Source organism: Scleropages formosus, chromosome 20 (assembly GCF_900964775.1).
Source record: "Scleropages formosus chromosome 20, fSclFor1.1, whole genome shotgun sequence".
Lineage (NCBI taxonomy): Eukaryota > Metazoa > Chordata > Actinopteri > Osteoglossiformes > Osteoglossidae > Scleropages > Scleropages formosus.
Genome location: NC_041825.1, coordinates 8196216 through 8221171, shown reverse-complemented (window position 1 = coordinate 8221171; position 24956 = coordinate 8196216). Strand labels below are relative to the sequence as shown.

The 24956-nt window shown below is 38.7% G+C and overlaps 1 protein-coding gene across 2 annotated transcripts in view; it reads right to left on the bottom strand.

Moving 5' to 3' along the window:
- The window catches only part of mad1l1 (mitotic arrest deficient 1 like 1), a 152647-nt gene that overhangs the window by 57986 nt on the left and 69705 nt on the right, over positions 1-24956 (bottom strand). For both annotated transcript variants that reach the window (XM_018740908.2, XM_018740916.2), the window contains exon 17: positions 13836-14026. In XM_018740908.2, coding sequence (XP_018596424.1) covers positions 13836-14026 — 191 coding nt within the window. The remainder of the gene's footprint in view (positions 1-13835; positions 14027-24956) is intronic.

Here is a 24956-nt window from a genome sequence, read left to right as displayed (position 1 = left end):
TCTGAACTGCTTGTCCCATACGGGGTCGCGGGGAGCCGGAGCCTAACCCAGCAACACAGGGTGTAAGGCTGGAGGGGGGAGGGGGGACACCCAGGACGGGACGCCAGTCCGTCGCAAGGCACCCCAAGCGGGACTCAAACCCCAGACCCACCGGAGAGCAGGACCCAGTCCAACCTACTGCGCCCCCCAGGACTAACACAGAACAGTTAAATTAAAGAAAAGTCTCAAGTTTGCCACCTAAACTTACATATATTGCACATGTGTAGGATACACTCTGGACTGAATGCCAGTCCACTGCAAGCTAGCCGCACACATTCACACACTGAGGGCAAATTAAAGCCATCAGTTCAGTTAAAACACACCTTTTTGTTCCTCTGTAGGAGGAAAGCCATGCATTCATGGGGAGAACATGTGAACACAGACCGAGCCAGACTACAAACCGCTACTCAGCCTAGAGCCCAGGAGCTGTAAAACACCAGCAATAAATGTCTTACCACAGTGTGCACCTTCTTGTACCTATACTCCTTTTTAATCATTTTTATTTCCACACGAGAACACTTGAAAACTCTCCAGCTGACATGTGAAAAACCATATAATTCAAGAAAACCAAAAATAAGTTCTACACCAAATTACTAACACTTAAAAGACATTCTCAAAGTAAAAAACAGAAAACGTCAACTTAAAGAATGCCATGCTGAACAGAAACCCACAAACCCAAGGACAAATACTTAATCTGCTCCACAGAGTACAGCTGACATACGCAGAACGGTGACATCACACATTCCATGAATAACAACAAATTAAATCAGATGAACAGTACAAGAGTTAATACATTTATGATTCACCTCTGGCATTTTAAACCAAGAGACTACAATAGGCAGTATCTATAAACATGATAGAGGTGAAAAGGACGATTTTAAGATTAATTTTGTTGTGGATTTGTCCTGGGGGGGCCCTCATGATTGCAGACCATAATGGGAAAACTTTGTCTTTATTTGAAACAGATGGATCTGTGGAGTTTTTGTTTGTGGATAAAAATAATGAAAAAAGCTATTTTCCAAAAGAAAATTCTCTAACAATCCATGCATGCATAAGCACACACTGCTATAACACACTTATTGTACTTTAGCGCATGGAGAATAAGCAAAGTGAACACTAACCTTCCTTAAGAAAATGCGCACGCGCACACACACGCATATACAGCGTACATGTATAAAATGAATACAAAAATGTTATAAAGCATAACATTAGTAGGACTCATTTAATTTTATCAATTTTAAAAGCACAAGGAAGTAATGTGTTACAACACTAATTGTGAGAAACAACTGGCTCTCGTGTCTCTTCTCTACCTTGACCTCTCTGACCTCTCTGTCCTCCCTGTTCTTCTGGTTTGTGTCATACCTGTCGAGAATGTGAGTGCACACCGGAGTTCTTGTTTTAACTTCTCTCTCTTTGTTTAAGGTAAAAGGGCCAACGGATGCAACTGAAGTATCATATAGCCTCTCTACATGTATAACCAATCACAGTGCTCTGTTGTTTAACATTACCTTTTGTGTTTCTGTCCCTAGACCCTGACTCACTTTTTAAACCAATGAAAACATATTTCTTTGTTCTGAAAAATAGTATATAATCTATGTGAACACACAATAAACTTGAGGATTTGGAACGAAACACGCTGCTTGTTCTTGTGTCCTAATCCTCCCAGTGATCACTGGTCTCCGGTGTCCGGACAGCTCTGAGCTGGCAGAAGGCCGAGATAGAAATTAAGATAATTTCTAATCTAACACTAATAAAACAGCATTTTTTTAATCTGAATCACATATCTTAAAAAAGGTATAACTATTCCTCCCAGCCACCTTTATAACTACATAATTCTGCAAGCACCGCAGCGATGACTGCTCAGTTTCTTCAGTGTGTACAGAGTGACAGTGAATAATGTATAATTAAATGAAAAGACCTTCAATGCCAATGAAAATGTAACTCAAACACTGTCCTCCACTCTAGCGAGAAGGCAGAGGTTTGATTATGTATATGACAACAAAAGGAAATCCACCTCCCATTCGATGTAGTGCACGCATTGTTCTAAATGTGAGGCAGCATTTAGTGCAATAAAATTATTCCTTCATTTGATACACAGTTTAAGAAGTTTCACGGAATTGTAATGAAGGGCTACAGAGGCTAGGCGGATGCTTCCTTTCAGCGCAGACAGTAAAATCACAACATTACAGTAAGACTCCTAATTAGTGCCAATGTCTGTTCAAGCGTTCTAACCCATATCTTGTTAAAATGACAGCTCTGGTTTTGGTTTTTCCTTTTTTTTTTTTTTTTGATAAGTCTCAGCAGGCTGGAAATTCTCAGTGCAAGTCTAATTTCAGATGAAACTTAATTTCCCACAAGCGTGATTTAGTTCCATATTACAGTTTCAAGCTAAATGCTAGGTCTCTTATCTACTGTGGCCTTGAAATAAAGCTGTATTAGTTACAAGTGATTGTCCTTGGTGAGGTGTGCTCCCATCTATGTCAAATCAAATAGAAACACAATTACCCAGAGTCAAGGCATTACCTCCCAATTCTGGAAATGACAGTACCTTTTCAAGGAGAGAATAAACAAACAGAAAATAAATTAATATTGCTACAACTCAGAATGCTGCTAAACTGTAAAGCCTTGCAATTAAAAAATGTGCACATGTAAAAAGCTAAATATCTCATACTGGGCATATTATGGTATAGAGTCAATTGTTTCAACATGAAAACACAAAAAAATAAGTGCTAATCACTAAAATGCATAATAAAATCACAGTAAATATAACTTCAACGGAAAAGAAAATTATTCTAAAATTCTGGAAATTTTTTTCAAAATTTATTTTGAATGCCTGTGTTAAAGCGCTGTGTCACTGCGTGAGAAGAGTGCTCTATAAAAATAAATAATTAATTAAAAAATCAAATTTTTTGTGTCAAGGTTTTAAAAAATAAGTATACATGTATGCATATTTAAAAATCAAGCAAGAATAGTGCAGAAATAATGTCAGTAATTTCAACAATATAAAACCTGAAAATCTATATATGTGTATACAATTTAGAACCTCCATGTGTTCATTCCACCTGTTTTCAGCTCACCATACTTCAAATAACCATGGACTTAATCTAAGACATTTCTATCAATGTCCATTAATTGCTACAATTCTACACCTCCATAGCCCTTATTTACAATAAATAAAACCCAACTGTAGTTTCAATATGTACATAACACCGCCACTGAGCAACATCCAAGAAACATCTACAGTTTATAAAACTAATAGCTCAATCTTGTAAAATGTGTTAGTTGTGTGTGTGTGTGTGTGTGTTTGCCAATTGACTTAATGAGTCACAATTGCCAAAAGTAAATGCATTTCAATATTATGTGAACTGACCCAAACCACAACTGTCCATTGGGATTTTAACCTCCTTCGATACACAAAGTCACTCCTCCCTCCAGGACATGGTCAGTGTGAAGTTCAACACACTGCTCCTGGGAAAAGGTTTCGAATCTCATTATCTGCAGGACATCAGCAGCCCCTCATCTGCCCCAATACTTTGCACAGCAGGCTTGTTGGGTGTTAATAGTCTCTACCACTCAGAATTGTCCCTCCAGAGCTCACAAGTTGTACTATTACCTCGACTGACTGCACAAGCGCCAAACATCTATCAAATGCAAAAGCCTTATTTAGCCACAAAGTAAGGACTCCCCATTGTAGACCCAACACCAATCCCCTGAAGTGAATTTCAGTTCGTGCCATCTATAATTAACAACTATTTTACTAATACAACTAAACCATCCATCCATGGTTGATGGCTTTCAGCAACTTTTCATTAGGTAAGTCATTAGAAGACCTTAAGAGCTGCAAACTGGGGTAACACCCTGAACAAGACAATAAGGGAACTCTGATATACTGTACATAGAGTGTAGTAAAATAAATGAATGCATATAAAAATGTCATTTAATGAAAATCAATATATTTCCATTATAAGAAACACTTCCTGTGAAATTTTATGTAGTGTAAGGCTAAAGATAGCATCTGTTTCAGCAAAAACAAATACGTTCTTCACTTAAACCATGAGTGGCATGTTCTCTTCTTGCATTTTGATTAGAGCTGATACAAAATAGTGGAGCAATCTGGGAAGATTCATTTAATGACAGTTAAGAAAGTGAAAAGCAGCATTTGGGTAGACTTAGACTGCAGATTCACATCGTTTAAATTGCCTGGCTCCAAGTCAACTTCTCACTATTCTCCAAGACTACTGTTTAAGTCTGATAAAACAAATCTGCTCCCAGCATGCCAGGCATGTATACAAAAGGTTTTCAAATCAATGTAGACTTCCCTTTTTCCACAGAACAGAAAGCTCTTGAGTGACTCATGCATGCATTTCAGATGCCACCTATACCTTCTGAGGGTTTGGGAAAAAAATTAAACAGAACATACAACAAACAACATAAAATCATCCAAAATAATGAGATGCTATCAAATGATTGATGCCCTGCATTTCATTCACCTCGTCCCTGAAACACCCTCGCTGTGGGCTCCTCCTGTACAGTAGATATAAATGCATTCTTTCATGTCATAGCCCTCTTTCATCACTGCAACTTCATCTCTTTGCTATACTCTCTGCATACCACTGAAAAATACAAACAGGGGCAGGGGTGGACTAAAGAAATACAGAAACATTAGTCTATTCCAGAATGTCTAAAACTGAAAGATTTGTAGAAGGTATTATTTTGTCCTTCCAGGGGAAATTTGACTAAAATATATTACTGTCTAGTGTGGTGAAAGCGCTCAATGCCAGCAACATTTATTGGTACTCTATGTAACAGCGGCTGAATATTAATATATAGCCCAGTAAAACGCAAAGTGTACTAAACCAAGCAATTTGTATAACAACTCATACATCTTATAACCACACCTGACTATTACTGAAGCGAGAAGAATCAAAGGTTGCGCAGAATCTATTACGCTGAATGTAACCAAAACTCTGGAACATATTTAAATGTATAATGATACTTTTGCAAACCAAACTAATTGAGCTGTGCAAATGATAACATGGGATGGCACAGTGGGTAGCGCTGGGACCTCTAAGCTTCTGGGTTGCGCATTCAGATATGGATATTACTCAGGCTCAATCTGTGTGGCATTTGCATGTTCTCCCCTTGTTGATAGGGGTTTCTTCTATGTGCTCTTGTTTCCTCCCATATGTTTCAGGTGGATTGATGACTCTAAAAGGACTTGTGTGTGCGCGTGAGTGACTGCCCTACCACAGGCTGACAGCCTGTTCAGACAGCATCCTACCTCATACCCTGTGTTTCCTTGATACGCTGTGAACCACCAGGACCCTCCACTGACCAAACAGCTATAGATAATGAATGAATGAATGAATGTTGTATTCTATCCATTTCAAAAACCATCACCTTTGCTTGGGAAAGATAAAACGTATACCTGTCATGGCTCCAAACAGCAAACGGAACTCTGAAGAAACCGCTTAAGACTCCTGCTTAGCAGCCACAAGCTCTTATAATCACTTTTTAATCAGTTTGTGGAGAAGATAATGTTGAAAAGCACAATAATGGAGGGCAAGAATGCAGCCATAGCAATCCTCTGTGGCCAAACTTTAATTAACCAGCCAGGAGAACCTGGAAGTAAAGTACAAGTACTGTAACTGTGTGCAGCACTAATCCAATTAAAACTTTGTGGTGGGGGAGAGAAAGGATTATTTAAGCGAGAGCTGCAGGCTTTGTAGAGGGAGAGCAAGCCGGAGTGGGCTATACTCTGTGATCTGCAGTCTCTGAAGTCAAAAGCCTGTTTCAAACAAGCTCCATTTTATTGCACCTGTACATTTGTATTCATGCACTCGCAGAGCTACAGAGTGAAACAAGCAGGGCAAGCCAAGTACATGCTCAAGACGGAAAGAAGCAGAACAGCAGCGCTTCGCAAAGCTCACCTGCACTGCAGCGGGAACCCTAAAAATACACTGCTTGCAGCCCATCGTTTAATGAACATCAGCAGTCTACCAGCCAATTAAACTTCATTCTCGCACAGCCGTTTTCTTGGGAATTATTTTTAATGCTGAAATCTGAACATTACTGGACTGAAAAGAATGACAAAAACTAAGAAACATAAAGCAAAGCAAAAAAGAAAATTCTGTACATGAACAACAGCCCAGTGAATGTCCATCAGTTTTTGGACAGTGGCAATTTGGGCAAAAGGCTGTCATCTCTACACAGGTCAACCAATAGAGATGCAAATTCTCTCGAATGACAGCCTTCTGTCTGAACCTTAACCTCATAGACATTGTTTCACTTCAAATCAAACGTGCTACATTCAAGAGCCAAAACAAAAACTGCACCATTGTCCAAATACTTACGGACTGTATTGTATATTGAAACGATCCTTCTGAAGATAACATGCCCAGACAGTAAAAATATTAAAATTTTGGCTTGTAAAACTGTTTAGAACATACTGCTTTCAAAATACAAGTTTTAGTGTACATACTGCCATCTTTGGATCTTTCAAGTTTGATGGGGTGCTGGTTTTTACCCAGCCTGAGTGCTAAATTACTCTGGGCACCTCAAACACGTCACGGTCTAATTACATACCTATTAAACATGCATGTTACCTGCAAGGTCTGTGTTTCATGTCAATTTTGTTTTGAGACATTTAAATGAGATTTCAGAAGAGCTGCTGCAAAAGTCATGAAAGAGTTCTCATCCAGGTGTCCGGAGGATAAAATCGCAGAACAGAAATCATCATTTAATCCATATCACCTCACTGATGGATTAGTTTCTTGGGTAGAAGAAAATTTTAAGAAATCGTTCAGGCTTTACTGGCTTGACAGTCGAGCACTAACGCAAGAAAAACACTAAATTACTTCTGACTCTTGATTCAGATAAAGAATATGCTCCGCTTAAGAGCTGATAAGGAAATTTATCATATTCATGAGCTCAATTATAAAGTTTGTGTCATTTGCCCCATTGCTATTCAAGGACTTGTTTCTCCCCATCTGTCAACTAGCAAGGGGTAAACACCCTTAGAACATAATGTATAATTATAAATATATTATAATTACAGAAGGTCTTTTCCAAGAAGTGCATTTCAAAACAGCCTGCACCTGGACTGTGAGTACATATTCATATGAATGTAAACTAATTCAGACCTTCTGCACCTAAGAGTAATGGGTCAAAAAAAAATAAAGCTTTCCTTTTGTTTTCTAATGATCAGCTCCTCAAAAACAACTTAGTGTGCAGCACAGATGAGAGGCCAAAGCAGTGCTGGAATTTCTGCAACTCTGCATGCTGGCCACGTCTCCCCTGCACCAATATTCCATCACCCTTGGCTGACCTGATGTTGAATGCATGCGTGCGCGCACACACACACACACACACACACACACACACACACACACACACACAAAATCAGTTTCAAACTGGACAAGAAACTCTCCTTTCTGTAAACACACTGCAGCCGGCCTCCCTGGACATGAACTAAGGATGCTGCTCTCAGAGAAAGCAGCTGCTTCTCTGGAATCTGACAGCACATAATTCATGCACACGTCACTACGGTCGTCATCGCCTTGCACTTACTATGGTGTTCCTGAAGCTTAACCTCCAGGCACTTGTTAACAAGCAGAGTTTAACATATCCCCACCCCTGCAGAATAAACAGGAAGGTCTGTAAGTAACAACTTTTATATAAAAAAAAAAAAAAAACTACCCATAAAATGACCTCATAACTACATTAAATGACTGCAGATATACTGCGGTACTAGTAAGGGATGCAAAGACTGTTGAGATTGGAAAGAAAAAAATATACTGCAGCTTCTTCCTTTTAAAATACAGTACTTCTAAAAAATATTCAATATGCAAACAACACAAGTGTCAGTGTTTATCTGTATCACAGTGTTAAAAGTACATTTTTTGATTGTGACTAGAGAGATCATGTTTGCCCTCCCTTCTTCAGGTAGCTATAGTGTCAGGTCACCTACTGTTACTGTACACTTTTAGAACTTTGCAAACATTGATTTGTTTGTCTGAACTCTTTGTCAAAGGAGATTTACAATGTTAGGTTTGTATACTCAGCAGACATACCCATGTATACAAGTATTGAGTATTTTTTTCTACTACTGTATGTCAGGTAGTGCAACAGGAGTAGAACTGAAACCCAAGGATCTTCTAACTGCCTCTTAAATTAACACACATACATAATATACTGGCATGAATGTATTTAGGGGAGTGAAATTTTATATTACGTTTGCAAAAGCACAGCCGAAATATGCAAAATAGGAATTCCCTATACCTGTCAGGTGCAACAGAAGTCTCACCATTTAGACTGATGGGATTCTGTAAATCAGTGTTACAAAGGTAAAGAGAACCAATATAAGTGGATGTGTACATCTATGTGGTTTTATCTGAACCATTTAAGGTGGAAGAAAAAAAAAAATAAAAAAAAAAAACATAATGGTGAAAAATTTGCATGTATTAATAACACTTCTGAATTCGACTAGTGAGCAACATCAGCCCTCCACCTCCAGGTGATTCACAACACCCCATAAACCTCCCAGCAACCCATTGCCTCACTTTATGCATTCTTGCATCAAACACACTTCTTTACTCTCTTATGATTTGTATAAGCAGTAATGTATTTACCATGAACATGCTTTTCATTATAGAAACTATTGTGTTGTATGGTGTCACTCTGTGTCAATCCCTCAACTGCAGCAAAAGAAAAAATAAAAATAATAATCTGGTGCTTCATAGAGCTGACCTGCCGTTCAAATGTGCAAAAATGCATATCCTGAAATAATAAGCAAAAATCCTGGACGTCTGAGCAACAGAAAACATGAATATTTAAAAGGAACATTAGTATTTTTATAACACAAATCACTTCTTTCAATCTCACAAATCTCATTTTACCTGTGCTACTTTTCCCACAGTTCCTTCTAGCTAAATACTTGCCTAACAATTTTAAAACACTCAGCACAGATATTTCAGCAAGAACTTCAAAATGTCAACAATAATTTGTCATGATAACAGATGAGCACTAAACAGCACAAAGTCAGAACAAAAATATATGCAGCACAACACTACAGACACAACAGCTCTGCTTTTTAATATGTGAAAATAACTTCACTTCCCTTGCTTTGTGCAAAAAGCACGAAAACCATAGAAAAGAAGCCACCAAGTACCTCAAAAAGGGTTATTTCTTTTACAACTGTTATATTTATCTAGAATTCCACCAAAATTCAAGAACTGTCACTTTAGCCAAGGTAAACTCAGAAATCACCATGTATACAATTCTTTTATATTCTAAGTGCTAATGCATCCCAGTTCAGTTATTTTTTAAAAGTGGCCTTCATTTTTTGAGGTCACAGAATTTAGGGGTTTCTTCTACTGTCATAAACCATTATAAGATAATTTAAGCTAACTAATGTGTCCAAAATGTTATTCTCCCCCTCTCACTCAGAACTGCTAAATCTCTCTCTACATTTAAGAGTCTCAAAACTCACCTCTTTCAGGCTTACTTCTGCCCTGATCTCTTAAGTGCATGATGAATGTGAATGTTTATGTTCAACAATTTTGTGATTATGACTGTTCAATAATGTATAAACCTTCATGCATCTACTCATGTCATGTACATTGGTTCATATGGTGGAATGTGACAAATTAACTGTGCTTTAGAATTACGTATCTGTATCCAAATCTCTGTTGATGTAATGCACTCGTATTTTTCTCTGAAATGTATGTTACTTTGGAAAAAAGCAACTGCAAAACGAAGAAATGTAAATGTAAACATTCAATCTAAAACAAGAACATTTGTACCGCCGAAACAGTAACACGTCAGAGTGACAGAGACCGTTGGTGCGGTGTCACTCACAGCACTGACTGAAAGACACCACACACGACACAGTGTCCCTGAGGGAGCCCACTCACATACCACATCACAAAACAGAGTAAGAGAAAGAATCACTGGGCATGCAAGACTACACATTTGTACAGATCAGCTTCATTGGTGTACTCAATTCCCAGTCACTGTGTAGCTGTTTTCGGGAAAGGGATGTTAAATGTGACCGAGAACCGTTTTCATTAACTTTATATTACACTAATGCGCGAGTACACAACCGTTTTAGGACATAAACTGAAAGACAAATACAAATCAGTATTTATTATTTATTTTACTAATGGACAGGAAAGATGAGGGGCAAGATGGTCACTGCCACAAAGAAACATTTTAAAGAGGAATGTGGCAAGGCTTTACAAATATTGACAGCAAAGAAATGAAAACCTTTTCCATTCTAGTCAGCTTGTTCTGATAGCAGTAACGACAAAGACCACCAACATCGTAATTACTCTTCTCACTTGATCAAAAGCAATCTGTGAATTGTTCTAATGGAGGGAGCGCTGCCTCTACAATGCCGTGCTACTTACTCCCCAGTCGATACACCTCTCCAGGTCCACACATCCATCAATTCCAATCTGTCACTAAGGCCCTCGTGTTCAGGGAGAGGGGCATGCAACCAGCATACAATTAAACACTGTCCAATAGGGGCTAAATGTGGCAAAAATACAAAGCGTATACAATACAAAAACACAAGTGTAAACAATTTAAAAAGGAATACACACATAAATTAATCAAAATGCATATCTATTCGCTCAGAGGACTGATAACTGTTTTAAATAGATTTGTTCTGACCAATGAATATGATGATTTCACAAGGGGGCTTCTCACATTATGTTGACCTATCCAGCAGGAGGTGAGATTAATGAAGATAAGAGCTTTTTCTAAGTAAATGAAGATATGTGTAAAAAGACTGACCAAGCCATTGCTACTGAAAGATTCATAAATGCAAAATAAGTAGCAAAAAAAAATGGGGTGAGGAATTTGCTGTCACCAAGACAATGCAATTAAAAAACAGGCTACAGGTAATGGGATGCATAAATAATACACCTACATGTACAACTACAGCTGGAACGCCAACATTATGTTCACTGAAAATACAGTGTTAGGCAAACTGAAACCAAACATCAGATATGTTCTATGCAAGGAAAAAGAGGGGGGGGGGGGAACAATATAATACGCAATGCTCACCTATAAGCGGAAGAATGGCTGTCACCATTCGACTTGACGTAGCAACACTAAGCTGGATGGCTTCCATGTGCATGCAATGTACACGCACCATTTAAAAGTCAGAGTACACCTGGGCAATACCTGTATGAAACACACTGGACTGGGGAGTGAAAGCAAAGCAATACACAAATATTGTACGTGTCTTGGAACTGTTGCAGAAGAGCTGGGAAGACATGAGCTCATTTTCTGATCAAACTTACTCACTGAATACCTTAGAGGGAAAAATTAGTTGCCAAAAAATGTACTTAAACTAGCACTATGAACATATGTGCATGTAAATATATCGCCTTAGCATTAGAGCAAGCTTATAGTTGTATGATGAAGATACTTTTAAAGGTACATTTATTCATTTAGCTGATGCTTTTCTCCAAAATGACTTAATGTTACAATTATTTACTCATTTATACAGCTGGGTAATTATACCAGAGCAATTTAGGGTAAGTAAATTGCTCAACAGTACTATAGCCAAGGGTGGGGATTGAACCTGCAACCTTTGGGTACAAAGGCAGTAGCTCTAATCCCTAAACTACTAGCTGTCCCCAAGTAACATTATTTTTTCCTTTATTATCTTAAAATGCTATAGTATATGTAAAGGCTGCTGAAAGCTCCTACAAAGACCATCTACACATTTATTACATACATTTACAGTTATTTAGCAGACACTTTTTTCCCAAAGCGACTTCCAATGAACTCTATGTAGTGTTATCAGCCCACACACCTTATTCACCAAGGTGACTAACACTGCTAGATACACTATTTACAATGGGTCACTCATCCATACATCAGTGGAACACACACTCTCTGTCACTCAAACACAATGGGGAACCTGAACAATATGTCTTTGGACTGTGGGAGGAAACCAGAGCACCCAGAGGAAACCCACACAGACACGGGGAGAACATGCAAGCTCACACAGACTGACTAGGAATCGAACCCACATCCTCTCGCACCACCCAGGTGCTGTGACAACAGTACTACTCGCTGTGACATCGTGCCGCCCACAACCAAAATGAAGAAAAAGACAGAGTGGCATAAAGAAAAAAGCAGTAAGAAATAATGATTTACTATTGGTAAAGAATCTATAAATAATTGAATAGAATTTAAGAAAAAGAATAAGCCATTTTGCTTTTTAGACATACTTTGCATATCTACTTTATTAATACTTACAAATCTGGTCTTCAGAACTAAGAGGTTATGTAGGAAGAAACTGCTCTATAAAATTATCAGTGTAGGCAAATGCATAGAGTGTCTAAACAGGAACGCCTCTGCTGCACAATATAAACTTGTCATGAGGTCTGACATCAACAAATACAATTCAATTTCCAGACAGCAACTGGTGCCGAGAGTTGTCATTTTTACTCAGCTAATCCAACACAGTTCTATATACGCGTAGATAGAACTGCACTGAGAAGTCCCGCTGATATGAAGAGGATCTGGAAAATGGTGCACAATCAATGAAAAAATAAATATTTCAGAATAAAGACAGCTCTCTCTGCAGGGTTCCACAGTCTGGCATATCCAGTATATCAAACTCAGCATCTGGATGAAGCGGAAAGTTGTGGAAACGTTAAAAGGGCGAAAGTAGGGAGATCACTTACTGAAACAGGAAAAAATAAAGCAGTGAGAAAAACCATTGTCACCTCCTATATGGATTAAAATTTCAATGTAACTCAAAGAAAAATTTGTGGCCAGACAAGAAAACATCTTTAAAAAGAGATGCGAATAAATTTTTTTAAAAATCCCCTTTCAAGTAAATAGTAAGTAAACTAGAATGTCAGAATCCTATTAAAATACAGTGATGAATACAATGAATTTATGTGGCAAGATGTGGAATTTGCTATAGTGAGAATCTAAACATAATTTATCAGTGTTTTGTGAACTGAGGACAAAATAAGGCATCATCCATATCACTGCCAAAAAGTCTAAACTAATGTGGAAAAAATGGCTAGTCAGGTGAATGATCCAAGGCAAACATCTAAGATTTAGGTAGCAGAAGACACATTTACCTTCCTTCACAGAGACAAATTCTGAACTCTTGAAAGGTTTCATGCGCAGAATTTAATTATTTTTAAAATACTAAATAAAATGCCTTTCCTTTCTAAAAGACTTTTCCCATAAGTGAAAGAAATCTTCGGAGCAGTACTTTTGAAAGGAACCATGGGTAACACTTGCTTTCAGACAGAGCATGTACTTGTCAAATTAAGAAATTGTAACAGTCCTTCCTTATTCCATTTGTTTACAACATTTGACAAAGCATACTTACTCAACCAAGATACAATGTATGCGTCCTCAAAATCATAATGAAACCAGATACCATATAGTAATCTGATCTTCCTTATAATGTTAATGGTACATTTACTAAACTTCTATTTTCACTTTGATCAGAATAAAACACACCTGCAATAAAGAATAAAGGAACAGCATGCCTGTTTGAAGCAGATTTTGCTTACACTGCACAGAATGAAGTCCTCTGCTGTTAAAAATTACTTAAACCCCAATGTCCCAGCAATCACTGAAATTTCTCAAGTGGACCAAATGAAAAACATCGTTAATTGTTACATGTCAATACATAGTCCAGTACAAAATCTAGTTTCAATGAACTAATAAACTGAGTAAACTTGAAAATTTAGTAGCTAAACTAGCTGCTGGAGCAAAGATTTTTTTTTTTTTTTTTTTTTTTAAATTACCTTGAATACAAGACAGTCGTCCACGTGCTCAGCATAGACGGATGTGAGGCGGTACTGGTTTTCGGTGGTGATGTCAATCTGGTAGCCTGTGAGGACGTGGCACACGGTGCGAAACTCTTGAATCTTCTTCTGGAAGACCTCCTTCAGACGCTTGTTCTTCAGCTCGGTGAGTTCTAATTGTTTGCGCAGGTCTAAATCATGATATGAAAATAACAAAAAAATGTAATAAGAAAAATGAGAATGCAGCTGTCTGTTCTTAAGTCTCTCTCCTTGGTCCTCATCCTCCTTGACCTGTCTGCAACGTTGAACACTGTCAATCACCAGATTCTACTCTCCTCTCTTAGCTTGGAATCAAAAGAACAGCACTACAATGGTTTGACTACCACCTATCTGACAGATCCTATTAATTGGTCTAGCAGAGCTCTTGTTCTCCTCTGCCTCTCACAACCGATGTCCCGCAGAGCTTGGTACTTGGTCCTCTGCTCTTCTCGAGCTACACCTCCTCCCTCGGCCCGGTCATTGCCTCTCATGGATTCAAACACTACTGCTACATTGATGATACCCAGCCCTTCTCCTTTCCCCCTAGAGCATTAGACATTTCTGCATCCATTGCTGCCTGCCTGTCAGACATCTCTGCATGGATAACTGATCACCACCTACAATTCAACCTCTCCAAAATGGAGATCCTACACCTCCCAGCCAGCCTGTCTTCCTGTCATGATCTGTCAAACCGGAGAACTCACTCATTTTGCCCACCTCCTCAGCTAAGAATCTGGGAGTGATGATAGACTCAAATCTATCTTTCTCTCAGCACATCGAAGCTACAAGCTGGACCTACAGATAGATCCTGTGTAGCATCCGCAGGATCCGTCCATACCTCGCTACTGATTTCGCCCAACTACTTGTCCAGGCTATGGTGACATCCAGTCTGAACTACTCCAACTCTCTCGTGCCTGGCCTTCCAGCTACTGCCATCTGATACAGAACGCTGCTGCCCGAGTTGTGTTTGACTTGATGAAGTGTTCGTATGTATCTCCCCTACTTGTTTCTCTGTACTGGTTTCTCATAACCGCCCAGATCAAATTTAAAACCCTGATTGTGGCCTAGAAATGCATCAATAGAACTGCTCCCAGCTATCTACAAGACTTGATCATTCGCTACATGCCAAGCCGACTGCTACGCTCTTCCACGTCTGCCTGCTTGACGGTCCCACGCACAAAAATTAAAGCACAGAAGTTCTCAGTTCTGGCTCTGCTGAGGTGGAAAGACCTAACCCTCTCACTCAGAACGGCTGAATCTCTGTCCACAATTAAAGAGAGTCTTAAAATTCATCTCTTCCAAACATTGGAGGGGGGGTGCGGTGGCACAGCGGGCTTGGCCGAGTCTCGCTCTCCGGTGGGTTTGGGGTTCAAGTCCCACTTGGGGTGCCTTGTGATGGACTGGCATCCCATCCTGGGTGTGTACCCTCCCCCTCCAGCCTTGTTCCCTGTGTTGCCAGGTTAGGCTCCAGTTCGCCGCAAGTGGCTAAAGCCTGTGCGTGTCTTCCAGACTCACATCACCCAGGATCTCTTAAGATTATGTAAGGTACCATTGTTCACGATCACGCTTGGATCAATCCTTTACAGAGCCACTCCTGCAATGTAATGTAAAAATTCATATGTATCAAAAAAAACTACTAGGAACATGATTAGGTATCAGTGACATTCTGGTGAAGTTTAATGCAGCTACTTGGGTGATGAACATTGTTTTATTCACCATATGCACCAATGTACTTAAAATTCACACATCTGAAGCTATGTCTTTCTCCTAATGTAAGGCACAGGCTGCTGATTAAGGGGATAAAATAGTCTAAATACATGCATTTGATTTCAATTTTTTTCCTACAGAGATGTACAGAGTGAGGTAAACGTGGTGGTTCAGTTCTTCATAAAATGAATTTATGCTGGACTAATTTATCACTAATTTGATCTAAAAAGTACAATGTTTTCCAATGTAACAAATCCAGAATATTATTTTTTTTTTTTAAATGAAAATGATAAAATTAGAAAAATCTCTGGGAAAATATTGTTTACTTATCTACTTGCAATGAGTGAGAAAAGAATTTCAGCAAAATCAAAAACTCCAGGGCTTTGAAATTTGGACTTTGCACATGCAACATACAGATACTCCTCAATTTATGTAATAGTTTTCTCAATGATCACTAGAAAAATTTATTGAAACTGTTAAATATTTCAAGTCAAAACAGAATAGAATATTTGAAATCTACTATCTCAGTGCACTTCAGTAATGCATCTAGTTTATACAGTACAAACATTTTGAAAAGAGATCATAAAATGACATTCATTTATTTCAACATTTTCATTGCAATACTCCACTCGTAAATATTTACAAAAAACACAAGACTAAGAGTTCACTGTGCAGTGAACTCAGGTTGCGAAAAGTAAAACTGACAAGAAAACAATTCTGACAAGGTCACAGGCAGCTGAATTGGTACGACAGTTTTGGAGTGCAGCTGAAACATGGAGCAGAAAACAGTTATCCCACTTCTTCGAAAAGTTAAAAATCTGCCAAACAGCACATATGGCTGAGGCAGTGTGTGAAAAGTTGATGCACAAGTACATATACATCAGACAGGGAAACATTGTTCAATACAGGCTTATAAGCATTTCCTGCTTGTCTCCATGGTACATCTACAACTATTATGGTCTCCTCCCATTATTACACCGGAGAGGCACGAATGACTGAAATTGCATGGCTTATTCATAAGATGCCACGTCAAATTCTAAATTACATGTAATCAAAGTCCTCCTCTGGATATTTCACTAAACTGAAACTTAAGTGTTCTTAAGAGGCAACTACGTGTAATCTTTATGGGACTTAATAAGGAATAGTGACATATTGCCATTACATGCTCAAACCAAAGAAGGTTCCTATACACAATAAATACCTAGAATAAATCACTACATAAATCTGAAAGAAGGCACGGTCTTTTGAAGCTCTGTGAAAATAAAAACACCAACCTGTTTGTCAGCTATGTGGTTTCATTAAACAGATATCTTGCTTTTCTGTACAGTGTTTGGGGGGGGGAAACAATTACTCATAATGCGTATTTGCATATGAGTGCTGTTTAGGGAACCCTTGAAAAGTTCCAACATGAGACTGGATCTTGGCATAAGATAAAATATGTAAATATGTAGTAATGTATTAAATTCCATGTCTGCAGACCAGCAAACTAATGCACGTTAGATACTTGTTTTTATGCAAAATAAACCTGCATGTCAAGAGAACTCTAAAAAGGTCGAAACTTTAAGCAAAAATAAAAGGCTGGGACACAGAACTCTGTATACACAGAACTTGTAAAAATTAATGAAGCCAGCCTCAATAATGTACTTCAGACCCATCATACAAGAGAAGTCAAAGAAAAACTGTACTTGTAAAACCTTAAGACTTGCAGTGAAGGGGAAAGAATATCCTACCGTCATATCATAGACAAGAAGTGACAATACAGTACATCAGTGTATGGCGACCCAAAAGCCATTTCCTACGCTGTGCTTATTAATTTCAGGGGACAGAGTCCTTCCCAAAATCCTGTTCTGAAGTAATACGGCTCCTTCCACAACAAAGGGATTTAAATCCACGTGTTTACTCAATCTGACTCTTATCCCTCTTCTCTCTAGTAGACAGACATCCATTTCTCAATGCATTCATGGACACAAACACCACTGCCAAGATTCTCAAAACACGATGGAGCACAAATGAAAAGGTGTACAGGATATTACAGTCTACCTTCAAATATTTTTTTAAACCCTCTAATAATTTGAAGTTCCAGAGTGATTTCACTCAGACTACTTTAAAAGCTTCCATATACCCAGGCTGGAATCCTTACAGCTGACTTTTGTGTGAAATACACAGTGAACTGTCAGTGGCTTAACAGTGACCCATCAAGTACTTTTACCAGAAACAGCGCAGGTTTTCACCCACACCTCAAATTGCTGGTGAACTAGGTGCCCAGATACAGTAATTGGTCATCATCTTACCACTTGGCAGCTGATGCTACTAAACTCAATTAGGCAGACAAAGCACCATCACTGGAAACAATATCCCAAATGGTGTATATAAAGATGCTGGCAGAGAATGGACTTTACATTTATTCATTTAGCAGAAGCTTTTCTCCAAAGCAACATAGATCTCAGAGAACATACAATTTGTGCATTACATTAGGAGAAAGAGTGATATAGTTGCAGACATGTGATTCTTAAGTAAACCTGGTTTGTTTTCCACTTTATAGAGCAATGTTCATCGCACGAGTAGGTGCATAAAACTCAGAACAGATGAATCCCGATCACCTTCCTACAATTTTTTTTATTTTAAAAAAAGGTGCATACATTTACATAAATACAGGAGTAGCAGCTGTATAAAGGCTTATCTGGGAATGATCATGAAGTTATGGTGCATGAACATTGACACCATACATAAGTTTGAGAGAATATGGGCAAAGGGAGTCCGGAAAAGGAGAGTTCTTAGACCCCTTCTTGAATGTAGACAGAGTTTCAGCAGTTTTGAGAGAGAGGGGGAGGTCATTCCACCATGATGGAGCCAGAACTGAGAACCTCTGCGCTTTACCGATCATGAGCAGGACCACCAAGCAAACAGAAGCAGAAGTAGCGAAGCGGTCTGGCTGGGGTGAAGCGGTTGTAGCACTTTATTCAGACAATCCACCTCTACAGATATAATGTTTGCTATTTGACTTAAAAGGGTCTTTTAGAACTTAAACATATTTGTCAAATAACTGACTCACTTTGGAATTTAGTTCATATGCAGCAACACATACATTCAACATGCAAAAAAACCTAATAACTAAGCCACTCCTACAAAATGAAGAGGAAATTACTTGGTGGCTTTTTTTTTTTTTTTTTTTACACTACAACAGAAATATCAGTGACTCAGAAATTGTAAACATGAATACAACACACACTCTTTGTTCTAGTTATCAAAGGGGATGACAACCTTAAACATATATAGTCTTGTACAATATTGCAACAAACCTAGGGACATCCTGAGTCAAAAGCATCTTGACTAACTCAACAAACCAACAAAATAATAGAACACTTAACTTATGCTTTATGGAATGTTAAGGATTATAACTGAGAACAATACGGTCAGAGGTGAAATAGTAGTGAAATGTAGGCCTGGAACTTTAAGTGTAGAAGATGAAGAATTCATTCAGGCTGCCAGGCATTGATCACACTGTTACCTCAATCATGTATTTCAGGTTCTGAGGGCTAATCTGACTCTCTACTGACATGCAAAATGGTTTGTACTAACTAGGCATTACATGATTGGTTGGTTAAGCCACTTGTTAGTTTATTTAAACCTTCCTGACACAGGTCAGATGTCCTGCGCTATTGGTTTTATGGTTTGTAAACAGTTTAGACACCCTATCGATAGTAAAGCATATGTACCACTGCAGTATTTTCTTTAAAAACACCTATGATAGCCATTAGGAAGTTTTTGGAATGTGTTAAAACTTTTCATTTAGTGCAACTGAGAGACATTGAGTCCCTCTGGAGGTCTGGCAATGGATATGAGGAATAACATGCCTCAATGACACATGGTCACAAATAAGTAGCAATGTGTCTTCAAAAAATGTTTAGTGAGGCATCGTACAGCAGGAAACCTCTGTATGCCAAACGTCTCATTTCAACAGCAGTTCTACCTTAAATGGCCACAGGTATGACTGCTTTGTGAAATGAAAGGTAGTGCTGTTGTGAGATCATCACAAGCTTCTTCATGAAATCAGTAGACTTTTGCAGATCAATACATTTCTGCATTGCCTACAGCAAAAAAAACAGCAATCCTTTTGTGGATGAGTGAAAACAGTGAAACCAACTTGTTAAATAAAAACCTGAGTTACGCCTGAAATCTCCAGTGTGAACACCGCACATTCTCGTAGCACGGTACAAATAGACGTCATCTCATTTTTAAAGGAAAGAAAACTGTGCAAAGTGCCAAGAAGATGATGGCTGGATTGATGGATGAATGGGAGAATGGATGGATGGATGGATACTTAGAGTACAACACTGGTGAATAAACCAGTTCCTTCCATTAGTTGAAGCAGTAATTACATGGTACAGCATTTTTGGGGGGGGGGGGGCAGCCAGGAGTTGTTTTATTCATAGAAGCACACACCTCATTGTACATGCTGTGAGCCACCCACTTCTTTGCACTTCACAAGCTGTGAGCTTCATTGGGCAACATAACATGCTTGGAGAACAGTGCTACTCGCCCAATTCGACTCACAGTGCGGTTGCTGGCCGATCGACTACCAGTGTTGCTGTGACTGATGAAGGAGAGAGAAACCCAGCCATCTCACCCACCCGAGGGAACATGGACCAATTTATGTTCTCTGGAGCTCCTCGCCACAGATGGCTAGTGTGGCACAGCAAGGATTCAAAACCAGATTCCTGCCGAGGGCACTCAGTAATTTATCGGTGTGCCACTGGGGAGGCCCACAAACATGCTTCTATAAATAAAAACAAAGCTGTCTTCTTTCAAGAGGAGTGGATATCTAAGTACTAGTGATGAATATTTTATATCTAAGAGGAGTCTCAAGAGCACAAAGCTGTCAATTTCTGTCAGAAATTTTCCTGAGGTTGCTGGATCTACTGGGGGTTGGGGGTGGGAATCTGCCAGCATAATACAGCTGTCACAATAATAAGAGGCTTGAGTGTCATAACATAAGTCATCCTTAACCACAAGTCAATGTGGGGAGGAAGGAACACCACAGGAACCAATGGCAAAAAGCACCAGTTGGAACTGAACCAACGGACATCTAGAATCCCCTAGATTTTTCTTCCTAGCATGTTGGTGAAGCCTGAAAATTAGAAAATGAGTGTATGGAGAAGGGTAATATGTGCACATGAGCACGCAGACACACGTTTGTAGAGCATTGTATCGCTGTTAGGCTGTTTTTCCGATTATTTCTGGAATTGCTGTCACTTGCAATCTTTTCCCCTACCCATGTATAAAAACTGCACATCTCAGAGGCCCAAGTTTCCTAACATTGATATAGCAGTCAGATACTGACAGCAAAAGGCTCAGACATACAGCATTTAATGTTTTCCCCTCTCTTTTCCAAAACACTGATCTGTTTTTTCTGTTGCTTTGGTACTTTAGAACAATCCTGTAGGCTTTATGCACATGGTTATACAACTGATCAAGAATCACATTACAATCTGCTGACTTGTGCAGAAGCAGTGTGCTGATGATGCCTGTTGTTGTGACAGGTTTCCTATATCCTTTGAATAGTTTACAAGTAAGTTTTCTATACCAGGCTCATATCTGTATTTGTAACTGTATAGCTTTATTAGTGCTGCACAAAATCATCAATCTTGCCAACCTTTGACAACACTAGAGCTAATCACAATCAATAACCAATGTGGCAGATGTATGACTACTCTACTTTCATGCTTACTTTCAAAAAGTCAGTAATCAACTAATTTGAAGAGAACTGGATGATTGCAGAAGTGAAGGATGGTATTACAGAAAGAGATGGAAATGGAAGTGGGAGCTGTTTAAAAGCTCCACATGTATCAATAAACATTTGGTTAAAGCTATTTAGCAAAACTAAATGTGATCATAAACTGCATCTATAAAGATGACAATATTCAATTCAAACATGCCAGATACCTGCATTAAAAGTTAAGTAAATAAATTAACATATTTTCACTATAATCCCATAACCTGGTTAAAAAGGACTTTGTTTTAGGAGGGAAATACGTTCCTTAATTTTCATTTAGAAGTTAGTTCCTGCAATTACACTGGAAAACCTTAAGACTACCCAAAAAAAAAAAAAAAAAAAAAAAAAGTCAAAAGCCACATTTCTTCCAGATGACAGTGCACACAAAGACCATAGTAAGCTCTTTTGGATCAGTCTGAGAGCTTAAAGCTACCAGGGGGCCAAAAACTCAATGATGGCTGATAGGCATCCTTAACAGTGATTTACTTTCTTAGCATGTTTCTTTACTAAACTCACCAGTTGATGACAAGCTTTTTATACATCCATTTCTAAACCCGCTCATCAACATACTGATCTTGTTTGTTACATCATATTTTAGATAATGGCTCAACAAAAACAGGTCATGAGCCTTAGCAAGTACAGAAACAATTGTTAATATTGTTGGATTAAGTATAAACAAATATACAATCTGCCCATTAAATTCACTGAATGAAAACACAAAAAAAAATTTCAAAAATTTTTGCAACATTAATCAATCTACCAATTGTGCTTGAGACAACTTACTGTATGGATGCTCATTGTTATAATGGTCTAACAAATGTGTTTTCATTTATAACGCTGGTAGCATAAATATAGGAGGGTGACAAATTTGATTCAATTAAAATCAAAATAAAAACATTTCTAGTGAAGGGGACAAAAGCAGAAAGCAAGCTGTATCTTCAATGGACATGAACAGTAGCAGAGCACAGATAATTAAAGGAAATAAAGGGTGTACCTGAGAACCACGAAAGGAATACCTTCAAGGTATGCTTATTAAATCTTTAACATCCTATTATGTGTGAACTTAGCGAAACCTCAGCGTCTGCATTTTCCTATAATCACCTGTCTACAGATTCAAGGCTAATTCCTTCCACCTGCACGTAGTCACTTATTAACGGTTTGGAAGTTGAACCGCAGAAAAAAAAAGTAGTCCAAACCCTTTCAATTAATGTCAAGCGCCATCTTCTTAAAGTCCACACTTTTATGGAACCACATACTGAAGGCAAGAAGCGGATGAAAATGAGTCCCCTCGCTTTTATCCATAAAGCAAAAAGGGGACATTTTGTTATTAAACACTTAGTTTAATAAAATCAAGCTTGCGGACTCTTCACATCTGCCCTGCGTGTGTTTGAAGAACATGAAGCATAGCTCCTACATGTTGGATTTGACTAAAGTAGCTAAAGGTGACAGGCATCAAAAGGCGTTCTTAAGAGGAGCCAACGTGTGCTGCTCAAATGTTTCCAACTCATTAGCGGGGCATTTTAAATTGGCCCGTTGCTCGTGCAATAAATTACTGGGTTTATTTGAGATGTCATTCTCGGAATGACGGCCAAGCACTTAGGTCCGATGACCTCGGTTTGTCACAAAGCACAAATGCAGCACTTAAAACAACACAACCTGTGACAGCAGCCTAATTACATATTAGCGTAATGCACTAATTAAAGTAGTGCTAAATATGCATGTCTGTCTACAGTAATAACTGGTAAATAAGAGAAAACATGATAACAGCATAACTAAATGATCATAAAATTTGTTCAACAATTAGCCATAAAAGCTTAAGACCACCTCTGACTATTAAGGAAATTATGAATGTTACAATGAGCTGACTACAAACTAAAAATATATAAAATGCAATTATCTTTAATGTCACAGCTTATGGTACATCAAAAGGCCTAGGGACTATGTGTGCGCACAAAGCCTTCTTTACAGAACAAGAAGAATTCTGTCCACAGCATTTACTCACTAAATCCTCTTATTAAAACCAACACCATGAGACACATTGGCTTTCACACCACTTAAATCTTGTCAGTCTTCAGTTTTTCAAGGAAGTAAAAAAGAAAGAGGCTGCCAATTACCAGCAAAAAGATCTGTTTGTTTATCCATGGCCCAATGTCATTAATGAGACTGTCCTGTCACAGCAAAAATTACTGAAAGTACAGATGATAAATTACCTCTTAGAAAGGCACATAGCAGCAGCACATTCCAATTTCACTGAGGATTTGAATATTTGCATTAGTCCACGTCATATAAAATAAAAATACAATATCTGAAAGGGTTTGGAGCATGAAGGGAGAAAAAGCAATAAGACTGCAACTGTTGGAAGGGATGGAGCTGTATCTATACATTTCACAAGGAAAACAGAAGTGTTCCAGACAAAATATTACCTTTGGCAGACACTGAATGCATACACGTACACAAACTAAAGGGCAGGATAAGTGCCATCTCGCAAATTCAACTCATAGTGAACGCTCATGTGGTTCTCAAGGTAAGGGATTGTATGGAAGTGCTTTACTGTGCCAAATAACCATACAATAAGGTAAATTAATGGCTAGGAAGATTCAAAATTCATAATTAAATTGACATTTATGATGCAGACATAGTGGGAAGAGTTAGACTAGTCAAATTCAGCAACTTGTTGCATAAATTAAAACCATCAAATAAATCCGTATACATGTCGCTGGCAAAACAAATGCTGTTGCTTTTTGTTACATAGCGTTTCCTAATTAAGGTGACAAAACTGAACATGTCCATACTAGTAAATACACACACACACACACACACACACACACACACACATTTTCAGAACCGCTTGTCCCATACGGGGTCACGGGGAACCGGAGCCTACCCGGTAACACAGGGCGTAAGGCCGGAAGGGGAGGGGACACACCCAGGACGGGACGCCAGTCCGCCGCAAGGCACCCCAAGCGGGACTCGAACCCCAGACCCACCGGAGAGCAGGACTGCGGTCCAACCCACTGCGCCACCGCACCCCTTACTAGTAAATACATGTGCAATTTAATATTTTCAAAAAATGCATCTGGGATTATAAACACTTTGATTTTCCTAATACAAAAAGGCATCCTGTCGCCTGGTGACGACCATTTTTCATCTTGGGGACCAAGCTCGGCTGTCGGCTTTCCCTACGTGACAGTGACACTCACGCATCATTACACAGAGTGAACAATTTTTATTGCGAGCAGAATCAGTGCTTTACTTTGAACACAGGAGTGTACTGGTAAAGTCTGTGCTAAAGTCATAACTTGCTTTCAGTCCCTCTCCTGGCAGACCCACCTGTATGCTGGATTTTGTAGATTGTTCATGAATTGCATAATAAATTTTGCTATGAAGCTGAAGCAAACAGTATTGGTGGACTTGGCAAACAGGACAGGGGAGAGCTGGTAGCATAGCGGTCACAACTCCTGCCTTTAAACCCAAAGGTTCGCAGGTTCGAACAACACCTCCAACTGTAGTACTCCTGAGCAAAGTACTTAGCCTAAATTGCTCCAGTAAAATTACCCAGCTGTACAAATGGGTAACTAATTGTAGGTAGATTAACATTATGA